Here is an 18,223-nt window from a genome sequence, read left to right on the forward strand (position 1 = left end):
CATCTTTGAGGGGTTATTATTCTGCCCACTATACTACTGCTTAGCAGAAGTAGTGAGAAAGGGTGAAAACACAGGAAAAAAGTGTAAAGAACTGGAACTTAGAACTAAAGAGCTCCTAGCTGGGATAGATGGTGTACTCCCTGATTATGCCACTAGAATACCTGAAAATCACATCTAAGGTCATTTGCACCTGTTCTTTGATTTTTATTCTCCTGGAAAACTTAGTTTTAAGGAGCAGTAAAGATGCCAAACTTGGAGAACCTGAGGGTCAGCCACGGATCTGCCACTTATTGTCTATATCACCTTTGGCAGCACACCTATGTTTGGTTGAAGTATAATTTCCTCATTTTAAAATGAATTTAAACTAGTGGGTCTAGATGATTGTGGTAGGCAAAATTCTAAGATGACTGCCAAGACTCCCACTTCCTGGTGCCTATGTCCTGTATAATCCCCTCCCCTTGTATGTGAAGGGAATTAGGAATACATGGGGCACCTGGGTGGCTCAGTGGTTGAATAAAATCTTTAAAAAAAAAAAGGAATTAGGAATACAATGGAGTGCTCATCCCAATTTTAGGTTATATTACATGGCCCAGTGGACTTGAAGAAAAGATGCTCTTTTGTAGGCCTGATCCAATCAGGCAAACCTTTAAAAGGAACTGGACTCTTCCTGAAGAAAGAGAGTTGAAAAGTTAGATTTTCCAGAAGGGAGATTCTCCCTTGGTGGATATAAAGATGGAAGGGACCATGGAAAGTGACCACTAGGAGTGAAAAGCCAACAAGGAAGCAAGGGCTTCAGTCCTCCAAATACAAGGAACTGAATTCTATTAACAACCCGAATGAGCTTGCAACTGGATTCTTCTGCAGAGCCTCAGATGAGAACTCAGCCGGACTGATACCTTGAGTATTAGACTCTGAGCAGAGAACCCAGTTGAGCCATGCCTACACTTCTGACCTACTGAATCCAGAGCTAATACATGTGGCTTGTTTTAAGCCTCTGAGTCTGTAGTCATTTGTTGTGTAGTGGTAGGAAACTAGTAAACTAATACAATGATATTTCAGTTAAATGTGAGTTAAGATTTCTTTGCAAGCATTTTTTTTCTTGACTCTTCTCTCCCTGCCTTTCTCCAAAGCACTGATCTGCTTCCCCACCATATAATTATTTCATTGAATATAACTAGAAAATGCCATTTTGTCAAATTAAAATTTTCTCTCCTATCACAAATCAGTTATCTCCTTCCTCCCCCACTCCCCCACCATCCTTAATTTGAGACGCAGAGAATTATGCAGCTTGGGTATATTACATACATTTTAAGGCTAGAGAATCAAACCAGATAACACAGATTTTGAGAATTAAAGCAAACAATCTGTGTATTTTGAAGTAACTCAGACATGTTTCACCCATTGCATCTAGTTATCTTGAAACACAGTAACCTTGACATAATGGCTGAAGAAAAGGGCAAAGCAACGTAAGTATAAATGCCTGAACATTTTAATATCTTTTATCAATTAACATTAGTAGTGTGCCATGTATTTGAATCCATGCTTATCCTGAGGAAAACCTGCATTCTATCTTCCGCTTCCTGAAATTGCATCTGGATCCCATTACAAGGGTAGGACACCATGGGAAGCATGCCTAAACTTTTTAAGCTACAAAACGAAAGCTGATCTTCATTAATTAGATGTCTAGATTATGCAGATTGACCACTGTATTATCATAAATAACATGGTCAAAAACACTATTATATGGCTTATTGATAACTCCACCCAGGTAATTTCACTAAGCCTTATTTACTAAGACATTCTATTAACCACAAAAGCAGGATTTGATGTCAGGTCAAAAATCAGATCAAACTGTGACTTTGTGGTCGATAGCGGAGAGAATGCTCTACAACAAAGGGAATCGAGAACACAGTGTGATGTCTTCCTAACATGCAATTCGGGAGAAATTTCATCCCCAGCATAGCTTCACCTACTACATTAGGCAGATAAGTGAGAATATTAACAAGTCAATGATTCATAATTAAGACCCACCATTTAAAACTCATATTCCCTGCCTCTGTGAAAACCCTGGAATTGGATTAAGAGAGAGAAACCACCTAATTTTAGATTCAAGCAAATGTGGACAACGGATTCTAGAACGAAGGCGAAGTTTGAGGATCACAACCCCTCACCTGAATAACGATCAGCTGTTTTAATAAAAAGGGAGAACACAAGGAAAAAAGAAAAAAACATACTCAAAAGGCCATGGTCTGGAAAGGCTTCAAGATTTAGGGGTTCAGGTGAATCATGACTTAGCTTTTACCAACTTTAACCAAAGTCTTCCCAGGTGCTGAAGTTAGCACTAAAGGAAAACTCTCACAAAACTATTACGTGAAGTAATTATAATCTTTGTCTGCTTCACCTTTTTGTACCTGTGTCTTTGCCATCCATATAATTATGTTGAGGGAAAACACTTCGAGCCAAAATGAAATAAACGACTTTGGTTTATGCCCACACGGACCTTGTCAAGTAGCCAATGACTTGCCCTTTCATTGTGAGTGACTAATATCAATGCTGGCTCTAAAGAAAGACACTTTTCATAATCGCCCAACAATCTGCTAAGTGAAAACATATGGATGGGCTTAGGCAAAGCCTGCCAGGGGTCTTTGCTGAATGGAAAACAGGTGCTCTCATTCTGTGCCACGTAATACCCCATTTACCCCCAAGTCCAAAGGTTAGAGGACTAATAGCTGCCTTGTGGTAATCAGGGAAAGCCAAGAAACCAGCCCTGGTGAAACATCTGGGACATATTTTACATACTTGCAACATATGCTTCAGGTTCAATTAAAGTGAGGCTTTGGCACATTTATTAATCTTTTTTACTTTTATCCTATAAGAGGACTCACTGACCTGACCCCACTATTATACCAGATGAGAAAACAGAGAAATAATGAGAGTTAGAGGTCAGTACCTGCTCATATGGCAAAAAACACATTTGTTTTCTCCTGAAATTCCATTACGCATGACTCTATACACAAACTTTAAACAGAGGAACCAATGAATTTTTTAAAGTAGGAAATTACCCTTCTCCCGCTCAGACACACTGATAGCCCAGACTTACAACCTTTACCACTCTGACAGCCAGTCAAGAGACGGAAGCCGGTAAATGGAAACTCGAAGGATCCCTTCCTATTTCCATTGCTTATAGTAAAAACTTCATATTTTAACGCATCCACTCTAGGATTCTCCCATTATGCAAGCCCCTAAAAGTATTTTGTAAATTATTAGACTTGAGATTTTCTTTTTGTTCAGATATGATTTTTAGGCTATCAATTGCATTATGCGTAAAGAAAAGCCTCCTTACATATCACCTGAATAAAGGGTTGGATTTATGAAAATCAGCTCACAATCTTTTCATATGGAAAATACACTGTTTGTCAGCATCCTGCGCACAAGAATACAGTTGAATTCACACAGTAATTTAAGCACTCACTTTCAATCAACTTTGGTAACTAGATCTCAAAATGTGTTAGAACCAGAGTGTCAGTTTCAGCCACCTAAACCCTAGATTACGATAGATGCCACTCCAGCGGCTTGGTGCTGTTTCCACCTGGCGTGTTCCACTTGACATCTAGCTTTTGGTGAGCTGGCTAACCAGGTGTGTTATTTGTTTCCCACTCCTAACATCCTCTCTATTAAAAAAAAATGACCATCGAGGGGAGAAGAGTGGCTTGGAGTATCAACAAACTGGCTAAAAAAAAAAATATAGGTTGACTTCAAGCAGGGACACTGAAGTACTAGACTTCACTAAGGGTTTCCATTTATTAACGTTTCGGAGGGAACGCCTGCTGCTGGAATGAATCTTTATGGTGGCTTTAATAATAAAGCAGCAACAAGCAAGGGAAAATGGCCATAAATGGATGGCAGCACCGTGTTTATCAGCAGAGAAATGATGATTCAGAGCTGGCATGTTGAGTTAAAATACAAGCTCTCTACAGCTCTACAACTGACCTTAACAATAAATCATATCATTTATTGCCAGAAGTGTATGTTCATGTTATTTAACATTAAAAACAAGCACATACGTGTTTGTGTAGAAAGGAGATTTTGTTAGTGTCTCTTTGGTGATGTCGCTAATGACTGAATGATGTGCAGAAGAAAAATTTCACCTAAGAGCTCTCCCAATTTCAAAATGTTTGGAATAGCATGAGAAGGGATAAAGAGTGTGTGTGTGTGTCTATGTTTTCATTTTCCTTCTAGCACTGGATATTAGTCAAGAGAAAATCATTTGGGAGTTTGACTAATCACTGTGTACGGATTTTTTTTTTTTTTTTACATTCCTAATGCTTGCTTCCAGCATGCAAATTCTTATACCAGGATATAACTGTACATCTTTACTAGAATCAAAGGTCAAGGGCATAAATTAAGATACGGTGTTGTTCTCTTTTATTCAAAAAAAAATTCACTGCTTTACTATAATAGCAATCATTCCAGTGAAGGTCAAAATCTGGTTTTAGGTGCCAAACAATTTGGAAATAATGAATGACATTCTCTCTTCCCTCTCAATCTCACTCTAGGACTTTTTAGATTTTTGATCTAGAGATGCCCAAGGATTTTGATAAACCAGCATTGCTATCCTCCTTGCCATCAAAAGCCTTTCTTTTGACCCCAGACACGGCTACAGTGGTGCAAGGTCATTTCTGATTCATCTCTCCAGTTGTCCCTTCTCCCCAGGGGACAACCAATCCAAGCAATCCCAGAAACAATTTTTTTTTTTTTTACTGTGATCACCATTCTCATGCCAACCAGCAATCAGAAAATAACCTCTCAACAGGCTTTCCAGACCAAGGAGCCACAGAGCCATTCCAAGTCAAGCGTAGGCAAGGGCCATGAGCACTGGGATTATTTAAATACCCTCCGGAGCCCTCCATGCACATGTGTTCTTTTGCTGAGCAATTCCTCGAAAATTACAGATGACAATATCCATGTTTGACTTAAGCAGGCTGCTATTTTTTTCCCTTCTTTCTTCCTCCGAAGTGTAGCCCGATTTGTAATACTCAAGATAGGACAAATTTTTGCCCTTCAAAAACAGTTGTCACTGCCGTTATCTTCACGAGAGCTATCAAGTTCCAGACAAGCTGAATTATTTTTTTTTTTGTTCCTGGCAGAAAAATATTTGACCCAGCTCTGGACAAAAGCGAAGAGGATTTATAGCCCTCTCTCCTTCTTTGCAACATGCAGTGGCATTGTTAGGATGATAAACAGCACTGTCCAATTTTCTGGACTCGAACACTTCAACTCCTTTTTTAACTGTCTGTGAAAACAGTGTCATGTCTACATTTCCCCATCCCCTGGTACCCAAGTGCTGGGAAAGATAATTACCTTGTCATCTTTGTCATCTTCTTCTTCCTCGTCCTCCAGCATGTCCTCCACTACCTGCAGACAGAAACAGAAGTCATTTTCATGCTCTTAAAGGAGAGAATTTTGTTCTGTCATTTTGAACCTTTTGGAAACGAAAACTTTATGAACATTTGAAACAGATGCACAGAGAGGGAACATTTGATCTAGAAACAGGGATTAGGAAAATGCTATGCCTTTAATTGATTGGAACCAGGGAACTGAATCCCAGTCAGGGGAACCCTATTTGTGGGAAATGTTCTGTGACAACTTAAAAAATCTGAAATCTGCGTAAGGCGAGCTAACATTAATTTGAGAGGTGCTTCCAAAAGGAGATTTCCTTTTACCTGCTCCACTGTCTGTATTAATCAGACACTCTAAGTCTGGAACCAGATAACCAAGCAGAAAGCAGCTCTGCTATTTCTAATTTACTTTTCACCAAACTCTAAGGTAAAGGATCCTATCTGTTCATTGATTTATGCTGGTGATCTATGGCATAAAGCTGACAGCTTTCATGACTCAAATTTTACTTATTTTTAATTTTATTGAACAAATTTGATTTGTAACATTGCGTAGGTTTAAAGCATGCCACGTGCTAATTGGATCCATTTATATATTGTAATGTGGCAATATTTACCATCTTGCGTAATTAGAGCACATTTTTAATGTCTTTGTTCATTGTACTGTGTGTTAGATCTCTATGGCTTATTTGCTACTTGTCATGTGTTTGTACCCCTAAACACTGTCATTGCTTTCCCTGCCCCCATCCCCTGGTAACCATCATTTTGCTAGTTTCTTTTCATAGGTTTAGCTTTTTTAGATTCCACACATAAGTGTTATCATATTACCCTTTCTTTGACTTATCTTGCTTTAATGTTCCCAAGGTGCACCCATGTTGTCACAAAAGGGATGCTATCCTTCCTTTCTTGTAACTAACATCCCCCTGTGTATATGTACCCCGTCCTTTTTACCCATTCCTCCACCAATGCGCATTTGGGTTTTCTGTATATTGGCTTTTGTGAATAATGCTGTGGCAAACATGGCAGTGCACATAACCTTTTGATATCCTGTTTTCATTTCCTTTGGGTATATGCCCAGAAGTATAATTGTTGGATGATATGGTAGGCCTGTTTTTATTTTCTTTTTTTTGAGGAAACTCCATGTTGTTTACACAGCATTTGGACCAATTTACAGCCCCACTAACAATCTATATGGGTTCTCTCCTCACCACAAACTCAACAGCATCTATTGTCTCTTCCTGATGATAGCCATTCTAACAGATGTTAGCTAACTCAGTGGTACATTGACAGAGGTCATATTGCGGTTTTGACTTGCATTTCCTTGATATTAGTGATGTTAAGCATCATTTCATCTATCTGGTGGCCATTTCAATGTCCTCTTTAGAAAACTGTCTGTTTAGTTCTTCTGCCTATTTTCGAATTGGATTGCTTTTTTTGTTATGGAGTTGACCGAATTCTTTAGATATTTTGGATATTAACCCCATATCTGATATATGGCTTGCAGAAATTTTTTCCCATTCTGTAGGTTATCTTTTTATTTTGTTGATTATTTTGTTGGGCAGAAGCTTTTGAGTTTGACGTAGTCCCATTTGTTAATTTTTTCTTTTGTCATTTGTCGTTTGCAGTTTTGGTGTCACCAAGGCTCAAAGTTTAATTCTTGTGTATAAATGTCAACTTTTGACTATCTCTGTATTACTTTTTGATTTTGTGGATTACCAGAAACTCTAATTCTCTGATTTTATATAAGGGTTACATTAGGAGAATGGACATTGAAATAAAATTAGAAATGTATCCAATAGTCAAATGTATATAATACATATATATAACCCATGTAGGTGGGTATGAATGTACTTTTTAATGACTCCTAGTTTACTTAGCACAATGGGCTGGTCATTTTGGATTTGCTCAATATTTACCCTTTTCTTGATTAATGTGTAACTGTGGCATTACAAATGGGACTTCACTGTTTCAGGTATTTTATTATGGTTTTATATGCCTACAGTTTCTCTCTCTCTCTCTCTCTCTCTCTCTCTCTCTCTCTCTCTCTCTCTCTCCAGGGAAACCAAAAACTTAAAAAAACTTTGGGGAGGGTTGCTATTCAGTTAAGTGCCAACCTCTAATTACATTCATGCCATTTCATATAATTTCTAATTCTTATGGTGTTTTTTTATCCAGTCTGTATCTCTATTTCTGAATAAACTTGATAGAATCACGGTTATTAAATATTTTTAAATCTTTCTTTCAAAGCTCATAACTTTAAAAGATAGAGACAGCTCGTGCTTCTTTCATGTGGCTTATGATACAGGCAGGAATATGTTATGAGTGAAAACTTCAATAGCTAAGACTGTATTATGCAAAGAGCTACACAAACTGAGATAACATGTCGGGACTCTCAGTGATCTAATAATTGTTCTCAAGTATTCTAAAAGCATTAGCTGATTTAAAAGAATAGCCCAAATGCAAACCTCCATTTCTCACAAACCAGTATATTACCAAAGCATCTGACAACCTGTGAGGTTGTTCCTAATTTAATGTCATACTTCAAATCTTCTATTATATGGAGGAATTTTGTGGTCTTTCCTTTGGACTTTCAGCATTTCAGAAGAAACATAGCAGCACAGTGTGCTGGTTCCAATACCTAGTGAGAGTTTACACTTGTTTTGGAGACATATAAAGCAATTCAGCCTCAACTAGAAAGGAGAACTCTTAACATTCACTCTAACTGTATTCAGCAACTCCATAGGCATTTATTGCAAAGCCCCTTGGCCAAGAAACACACTGCTAGGTACTATGAGGATGCAAAGATGACTAACTCAGATTTTTCATCTATACTCATGTCAGCCCTCAAGATGTTTATAATTCAGTAGAATTTAAACGGAGACTATAAGCTAATCTTTCACATTGGCTTTTACTTTCCTGAGATTTTAAGTATTCAGAAGTATGTAGACAATAATAGTAACAATGTACAATCAAGGTGCTATATGCCAGGCAATTCCAAATTGGTCTATTTTTGATGAGGGTTTAAGGGGGAGAAATAGCCACGCTATTTCAGCACATTGTATTTCTTCAAAAGAACTTACCTAACACAGCAAACAGCTGAAACAGAACTCAAACCCAGACAGTGGGACAACACAGAGCCAGTTCCACACTTTGCCCAGTTCTTGAGGGGGCGGAGAGAGAAGGAATTCACCTACCAACTCTCCTAAGTTTTGTTTAAATGACTATAATTTTGTATCTCTAATAAAATGATTGATTTAGATTAAGTAATTTTTCACATTGGTCATTATGATCCATTTTATTTTTCAGTAAAAGTTGTATGTATTTGAGGTATAAAACAGGATGATTTAGTTAAGCAATATTTTACTAAAATTACCCACACACAGTCATTTATCAAATATGTCAAGGAAAAAGAAATGAACACTACAGCATACTTTTACTCCTGTGCATAAACTCTATGTTTTTGCTAGTTATTATTAAAAATGTAATACATGCCCCTCCTCTTCAGTACTTATGATCATACTGCAAGTGCTAGGAAGTAAGAATGGTGGTGGAATTTGCAGATTGCAAGGTGCATAATAGATTTCAAGAAATATTTGTTGATAGAATGAACAGATGAAAGAGTCACCCATTCTTCATAGCTTTCAACACACTTTTACGTAAAAGAACTGGGCTAGCTTATCTGGAAAGATGTATACCTAATCAGTAATGCTGATTAATGAAAGCAACTATTCAAAATGTCTTCAAATATTTGCATGGAAACAAGAACCATAAATATTTAACCTTTAAGATCTGTAGATTCCACTACCTTCAAGTTAATCTTCAAAAATTCAAAATATCATCATAACATAAAACAAGCCAATAGCTTAATTTACACATTTTCCAAGTCGGCTGCGAATCTTATGTTCAAGAACGACTCAAAGAGGTCTACGGAATCAGGCTCTTCATTTGCAAAACCCAAACTGTTCTTACCCTGCACAAGTGGGTAATTGGCTACGCACAATTGCTCTACAAATGTGCAGCCAGAACCACTCAATACAACCATTTGCTTTTACATTTGGCAGAAAAGTGTTGTGTTAGAGAGAGGCCTTTGTGTTGTGTTTTAGCGCTCTAGCGAGGGCTTTTCCCCTCCTCCAGTGCCTTTTTAATGTTATATCATAAACATCTACAAGTGAGGATTTATAATACAGATGCTTTCCTACGGATGCCTTTACGCTGCTTCAGAATGTATCCCACTATTGCTTTTTGCTCAGGTGAAGTCTAAGGTGCCTTGGAAACTGGAGATAATGGCACCTATCCCACAGTGTTGATTAAGGATCCAATGAAATAATGCACGTAAAGTACTTAGCACAGTTCCTGTATCAAAAGAAGTGTTCAAAAAGGTTAGCTATTAGCGAAAAGAAAAATAACATGAGCTTAGTGATATTTTAAACATTAATTTTTAAAAATTCGATTATGTCTTTTTTTTGTTCTGGGCAAAATATTCGGTATTCTTTATGACATACAAAATTCCGATTCATGTTTTGCAGACACTAAGAAACACATAAAGGGACACAGGTAGAGGCGTTGATAAAGACTCCCACTTTTGGGCAGCCCGGATGGCTCAGCGGTTTAGCGCCGCTTGCAGCCCAGGGTGTAATAATCCTGGAGACCCAGGATCGAGTCCCACGTTGGGCTCCCTGCATGGAGCCTGCTTCTCCCTCTGCCTGTGTCTTTGCCTCTCTCTCTGTGTCTCATGAATGAATAAATAAACTCTTAAAAAAAAAAGACTCCCACTTAAAATGATAATGTGTTTACTAATTTTCAGGCTTTAACAGACCAATGAAATGGACGGTTATGAATGCAAGAACGTCTCAGAAGTGGGGCTGTGCTTGAAGACATGAGCCCTGGTCAAATGCAATGAATATAGAAACTGCAAACTGGGGTTTTTACAAACGAACTGCATGTATCACTGAAGTGCATTTAATGACTGCACAGAACTGCAACATTTTGCCCGAGAACTCAAGTAACACCTACCATTCAGAAAGAGAGTGGTGGAGTTTAACACTTAACAAAGGAAAACAAATAAAATAAACTAGTCATCTCAAATTCCAGCTCTTCCCTCTTCAAATAAAACCACATAAGGACTACATAGTTTTGTTTTCAAGTATATGAAGTCCAGTTGCCCAAACATTTGTCAACAATAATTTAATAACACATATGTAGGAATTCCTTGAGAAAAAAAAAGTGTTGAAAAAAATGCATGTGTCAGAAAAGATACATTTTTCCAAAGTTTTTTTTTTTTCTTTCCCTATTCTTGAAGGAGGCTATCTCAGTTAGGCTCTAGAATTCTCTTTCCAAATTATGCTTTCTGATACCTTGCTTGAAAGCAAGTAGTATTAATCAAACAAAGGAAGGGCACGAGGGAAATCAGAAAGATGTAATGCAAGCAGTTAAAAGTGACATGACCTTCTGTAATGTCGCTCGTCACAGACTTATATGCCACACACTGGAGGAAGGTCTTGAAAGAAACTGATTCTTGGTACTATTCCTTGAATGTAATACTAATAAAAATGACATTTTTAAAAACACACGTAGACAGCCCCAAATGCAGCATGCCAGCTACATTACAGCCAAAGAATAAGCAGATAACATTATCTTTAAAAGCATAATATTTCTTCTTTCATATTCTATATTTGCTGAGCATTTGTCATTAACATATAAAATATAATATGTAGCTGTACTTTTTAAAAATCCATTTTCAAATGGAGCAAAATTGCATCTGTAGAATATGTATATTATACAGTTGCACAGGAGCTCTTTTCATATTATGACTTTTAATTATAATTCAACACAACTTAAATGCTTTATGACTTGCAAGGAAATAAAATTTTATTTGGCTGAAAATATTAATAATGGTGTTGGTAATCTGAATAAAAGTATGACATGTTTAATATTACTGCCCCAGACAATGATGTATAAGGGAGGGGACCAGAGGATGCAGAATAGGAAGACCAAGACAGTGAAGGGATGAGATGAAGTAGATTCAGTTAACTTTATTGTTAAAGTCATCACAGGGCAGCAAATACTAATTATTGCTTTTTAATGCCAATATTAGGTGTGTATTTTAAAACAAAAGTGACCAAAGGGTGTTAAAAGGCTCACCAATAATTCTTAAAATACTTTATATTGTGATTTGTCCAGGAATAAAGCCCTCCACTTCTTTATAGCTCTTCAAAGAAAAAGGAACCAAAAGAATCTTGGTTATGTCACCCTTGTAAGATAAGTATTGAGTATCACAAAGCCAAAAACCCTCAAAGCCAAAGCTGACACAAACCAGTTTCTTTCATATGTTTACTTTTTTCCTTGGAAATAATCTTTGAATTAAATAGATGTTTTGCTATGTTCAGAATGAATAGTTGCACAATTCAAATTGCTTTACTCAAACACGGTCTATAAAAAAGCAACACATTTAAATTAAAGAAGAAATCACTGCTGTCCAGATGTGCAACTGCATGTTAAAAAATTAAAGAAAGAAAATTGTCACAAAAGAAAGAAGTTTCATATTTAATTTCATATTCATAGAACATCCAAATGTGTACAGATGCTTATATTTGGACACATTACAAACTAAATGCCTATTTCCACCCTAGAGATACAGAGGAATTTGGAGAGAGCAGTATTCTTCAACATGGTCTGGAGTTCATTTATACCATTTTGTGTGTGCATAAACCAAGCAGAGCATGCATCTGTGTGTCAATGAATTTATTACATGTGTAAATATCATATGAAATTATTGGACGTCTATGGATTGAGAAAATGCATATAAACCCTCAGATTATCTCAAATACTGAAAAGTATGAGAGTTGACCTCTGGTCAACCAAAGTTAGCTAAAGACTTTTGTGGTCAATAAGATCATTATAGGTACACTCGTGCTGTCATTTTTGCAACAGCACATCTGCTTCTCAAGAACTTTTTGAGAAGGAACTTTTGCAAAATGAATGGCACAATTAAGCTGTACATATAATTTACTCCACGTCTGGAAGAATAATAAGACTCGTAAACAGGTCTAGGATATACTGTTTCATCTAGTAGATCTCAAAAGCAACTGGATGTATGATGGCTGCTTAGTTTGATTCACACTATTAAAGATTTGACCTTGGAGTATTTCAGCTACTGTAGTCATCAAGATAACTGAACCACTAGATGTAATAATAATTAGTGTGATAGGCTTGCCAGTGAGGTTGAATATATTGCAATACAAAAGAAGGCAGACTAAAAAGAAAAGCATTATTACTTACTGCTAAAAGACTTCCTGATTTTTACAGAGACACTCAAATACAATTATTTCTTCTTGCAGAATGCATTTCCTTGGCTCATTCTGGGAAGTGCCATGTTGTAATTTAGTCTGATTCTTAATAGGAAATGTGGCTTTAATGTGGCTATCAGATGACTTTTGATGCATGCCACTGATTACATATAGCCTGTATGCTGCATCATCAACAACATTCTTATTTGCAGTATAATATGCTTTGCTGTAAGGTGCAAGGGCAGTAAATTTACTTTACTGGCCAAGAATATGTAACCTTTTAATTTTTTAAGTGTCAGCTTAATATGCAGAAAACCTCTTCTATTATGAAAGACTAAATATAATATAAATTCTATAATCAGTATAAGCATCTTAAATGAATTTCTTTTCCTATTTCCTTCTCAGTATTCTTAAATGTTCATTCTTACACTTACACAAAGCAGTGTGAACAGAATTCTAGTGTTTATTTGAACTATGTCTCCATCTAAAGGCTTCACAATGTATTGTATTTTGGCTGGCAGGGAAAATTCTAGCTTGGTGTCTTTTAGGATATTGCATATTAATTTGACTGAGCAGGGAAAAAAAGGTCAACTATTAACCTACAATGTGCTTTTTAAATAATAATGCTTTTCTGAAACTATTTTATTGTCAGGTTAGAGGAAAAAAAGTATACAAAAAGCCTAAAAAAAAAAAAAAAAAACCCAAACGGAGTTGTTTAATGTGCTTTGCAAAGTGAAAAGATAACTAGACTTACCACTAATGTATTACATAAAATTTAGTATTTTCAAAGGAAAATATTTTTGTCCATTAACAGTAAACTGATTTTGAAAAAAAAAAAGAAAAAGTTATGTACTCAGGCCTCTCTACATAAAATCAGATTTCCATTCCAGAACCATAAATTTGTTATTTTTTAAAAAAAGGTAGAGTTTAAAATTTTAAAGTTCTAAAACAACCTTAGGAATTTTTATTCTTTAAGTATCTCATGAAGAGTCCATGTTATCTATTTAAAACATGTTCCGCAAAGCAAGAGGAGGAAGAGGTGTGACCTCTGTGCAAGTACCATCCTCCAATCTTCTTAGAAACGTGCATTGCTCTAACCCCTGCAGATATGCTTGGGAGCATTAAAGCTGCAATAGTCAGGAAGTTCCTTTCAGGCAAATGTATAGTTTAGCACACGAAAGAGGGGAAAATGCTATACTTTTGGAACAATAGTATCTGAAAACAAAATAAAAAATCATTTATATTGGAGATTAACATTAGCAAACTCTGGACTATACTGTTCTGATAGGTTCGATTGACTTTTTACAGAAATTCACAGCTACTCCCTATGTTAAGCAGTATGCTGGGGATAATGGAAGGGTGAGGGGAATAGGTGGACGTTTGTAGAGAAAAATATTCTGACACTAATTTGATTTTCTCTTTTGTTCTTCTTGTGCCTAGAATATTTTGAGGCCTGAGAGTATTATGTGAGAAAAATTTAAAAATAGACTGAGTTTTGAATGTCAAAACATCATATAGTCAGAAAACTTTAGTTTTTTTCTTTATAGCCCTTTGCTATAAATAATAATGATAAAATATATTTTATCTCTTTTTTTGTAAAGAATAATCACCTCACAAAAGAAAGCCCATGTGGGTTTAGACCTACATTTGAACTGGAAAGAATGTCTATGGTGAATGGTGAATTGTAGCATAAAAGCCTGAATGAAAAGAATGTTCACGAAACCTCACACAAAACCTCCGTAACCGTTTTATCACAAGCTTCCCATAATATAACACGGCTCTATATTCTAGGAAAAGCTTGCCCGGTCCACTTATCATTTCTGCTTTATGTAGTGTACTGTATGATTGCTAAATTAGTGCATAATGCATTTATAATATTTATAGTACCAACATTTAGTTAAATAACCTTTATGTAAGATTTATGTTGATTTTTTTTATTTCTCATTTAATGGCAAATTATGAAGAGCATGTTTCATAAAGATAATTCTCCATTTAAATTCATCAGTCCATTAAATATTAAAATTATGTTTCTGATGCAATCGAGAACAAATTTGTCCAGCTTCAGTGATTATTTGCACTCATAAAAATTAGGCTTGATTAATAAAATTTAAATGCTTGATTAAGTTGACATTTTCATGTTCTATTCTGATTTATTAAAATTAGTCCCTGTGCCCAGGCCTCGTATGCTAGTGTAGGTTTACCTTTCTCCTTCTCTTAGTCGACATCCAGAGAGAAGCTGTCAGGAAGGAGTATTGTGTTTTGGACTCAGAGATGGTTTCAGGAAAATGCCCTATTCTTTGCTCAGAGTGCTGTCGGCCTTTGTCTTTATGCACCGTGCATGGTGGAGGTTTGTATTACAATAAACAAGAAAAATGTTTCTTTCAAATATCTATTGATATGATCTGGAAAACGGCATTTATTTATGATATTTCTGTAAAATTCAGTTACCAAGCAGCTTTCATCTGTAGAGGACTGGTCAAATTTCTTCATCTGCTTTTTTTTTTTTTGCTGATAAAAATATAGTTTTTATTTTTGTGGGACTTCCATACACATAGCAGGGGGGGATTATAGACACAGGAAATCCTTCTGCCGCAATGCTACTGTCTTTATCTACAAGCCTAAAACCAAGACTGATGGTCATGGAAAACCATCCTCTTCAAGAGCACTTCCAAGGGAACTTTTCAAGAAAGGAAGTGACATACAATGTCTAAGCCCTCATTATACCCACACTGGTTTATCCTATTTTCTACATGGGCAGGTACCTAGCTGTCATTTACTGAGCCCTCACTATGTGCTTAGCACAGTATGTTATCTCTTTAATATCTCTTTAATCGTCACCAAACCCAACAAGGTGGCTATTATCCCTGACTTATTGGTGAGGAAACTGAGGTTCAGAAGAATGAATAAATTTGCATGGCTAACAAGGAAAATGTTTGGAATTAAATCCCAGGTCTTCCTAATTTCAAAGTCTGGGCTTTTAACCTCTACCAGCTAGAAATGAGTCATGATAACAGTTTTTGAGGCTGCCGGTGTGGGGGGGGGGGGTGTAACTCACTTGGAAACTTCGTTTAGATGAACGGACTTTCTCTCATTTAAGCATGCTACCAAAATATTGGGTTATTTAAAAAAATAAATGATATGGTATGATAGTTATTTTTTTCTTGCATGATGGAATAAATTCAAATGGCAGGAAATGCCCTTGAAGGCCTGTTTTAGTTTGGTTGCCTACATGTACCATTAGAGTTCCACATACAAGATGGTGGAAAGACTTTAAAGTTGCATGCTCTTGATAAATGCATGTCATTTAACACTAAAAAAAAAATTACAAAACTCTCAGAGTTATTGGACCCCTATCAGAGTTCTAATTTACAAACATTTTCCACAAGCTGATAAAGATACCATTTGGTTTCCACTTTTAGTTTGTTAATGGAGGTCTTGCACTTTCTTATCACCTTTCTGAACCAGGGTCAATAAATCTCCACAAATATTATAGGAAAACCAGTGCCAACACCACTCACTACAAGAGGCATAATGCTCAGGACTAATAATGCACACTAGTCATGGGGTCATGAGTCAGCCACAAAGTGCTACTGTTGGCCCTATATCCTACCCTACCCTCACCATCAAGTTCAAACAAGTTTTGGCTAGCTACAAGGAGAATGCAAAATCATTCAGAAAGAACAAACAGGCTATTGCTAAAAAGAGTAAGAACAACACATCCACCCTGAGAACTGAGACCAAAACTATGAGCATCCTCTTTTTTTCTCCTCTTCTCCATCTCCCTCTTCAATTACAGAAATGACAAAATTGTGTGTATGTGTGGGGGCAGATCTTTCAGAAGAACAGAGATAATAAAATCACTTGGTTGACTGACATACAGGTAAATGCTTGGGTTGGACACTTTGGAGAATCATCTAGGCAATGAATTCTTTGGATCCAAGGGAGGCTTTGAAGGGAATTTAGAGTTTTCAAGGAGTTTCTGGGGCTCCAGGGATCATCTGGGACCCAAATAAGAGAAAATTAGTAATTTGGGGGGCGGGCATGATCTTCAGGTTTCTTTCAAGGTTGCCAAGACAATTCATTTAGTAGAAAAGGAGCTAGATTTCAGGGTAGAAATCCTCTAGAAAAATGAAGCTCACCTCTTTACCTTGTTACATTCTCAGATGCTTTGGAGAATCTGAGCAAGTTGGGAAGGATTCAGGCAAAACAAAACAAAACAAAACAAAACAAAAACAAGAATAACTGGTAAGCATCCCCTATGCTGGCTACTGCTAACTTTAAATTCTGTCTTCCTTTGGAGTCTTCATAAATCCAAAGCAAGAAGGATGCCTTCCAGTGAGGAGGATCTTCAGTAAATTGACTTTTAAAAATAAAAATGTTTTCCTTTACATCTTTCTCTGCATGAGCTGACATGTCACATACAGGTAACACTCATCTTTTACTGTTCTATACTTTTACCTTGCCAATTTGAAGTTTAGCTGCAGTCTGAGAATAGAGTAAAAGGATAGCCAATAAACTGAAGAAGTATTAAAGGCAAACATGGAGTGGAGTTACTGAATGAAAGGCACAGACTGAAGAGTGGCTGTGGTAAGAGTTGTGGTCACAGAGAAACAGGCCCCTTTTCTTTACATATACAGCACATGAATATACATCTGGGGTGATCTAATATCTCTTGGTTGCTCACCCAGCTTTCATATACACACCTCCATAACCACACCTATTATATTCATGCCCTTGAGTTAGTTGTTTGTTTCCCTCATTAGGCCATAAACTGTCCTGGGCAGTCTTAATCACCTTTGAAAAACAGTGCTGTGCCTGTAGACATTCAAAAAACTTTTGTTGAATGGAAATATTTATGCACAAACATTGGACAATTTTTTAACCCAGAAGGATTAGACTAAAATATTTATTCACTGGGTGCCTGGGTGGCTCAGCGGTTGAGCATCTGCCTTCAGCTCAGGGCATGATCTCAGGGTCCTGGGATGGAGTCCCACATCTGGCTCCCTGCAAGGAGCCTGCTGCTCCCTCTGCCTCTCGTGAATAAATAAAATCTTTAAAAAATAAATAAAATATTTATTCACTCATCACACATTTTTTGAGCAACTACTACACTGCTATGTCTGAGACATCTTGCTGAGATTAAGTACACAAATGTAAGATACAACGAGAACAATTTTAGGCTAGTGAGGAAGACCCACAGTGAGGTGACTATTACAATACAGGGAGAAGGACATGGAGTCTTAGAGGAGTGAGTTTATTTACCCTCTGAGGGTATGTGTCAGCAGGGGGAGGCAGGTGGGAGGCAGGTGGGAGGCAGGTAGGAGGAGTCAAGAGTGGGAGGGAAGTTGGGGATGGCTCTCCAGAGAAAATGATAAAAATGCTAGGTGGTTACCCAGGAACATATACATAAATGATTAAAATCATACTGGGTGGCAAATTAGTATTAATTACCAAAAATATTCAAAACGCACACAAATTTGACCCAGAAATTCTCTTACAGTGATTGCCCCAAAGGCTGTTACCAGAGACCTGACTGAAGAT

General features: G+C 36.8%; 1 protein-coding gene across 6 annotated transcripts in view; it reads right to left on the bottom strand.

Moving 5' to 3' along the window:
* MCTP1 (multiple C2 and transmembrane domain containing 1) overlaps window positions 1-18,223 on the bottom strand; it is a 346,039-nt gene that overhangs the window by 71,523 nt on the left and 256,293 nt on the right. For all 6 annotated transcript variants that reach the window (XM_055312900.1, XM_055312902.1, XM_055312898.1 and 3 more), the window contains one exon: window positions 5,362-5,415. In XM_055312900.1, the coding sequence (XP_055168875.1) occupies window positions 5,362-5,415 (54 nt within the window). The remainder of the gene's footprint in view (window positions 1-5,361; window positions 5,416-18,223) is intronic.

This window comes from Nyctereutes procyonoides, unplaced genomic scaffold, assembly GCF_905146905.1.
Source record: "Nyctereutes procyonoides isolate TBG_1078 unplaced genomic scaffold, NYPRO_anot_genome, whole genome shotgun sequence".
Lineage (NCBI taxonomy): Eukaryota > Metazoa > Chordata > Mammalia > Carnivora > Canidae > Nyctereutes > Nyctereutes procyonoides.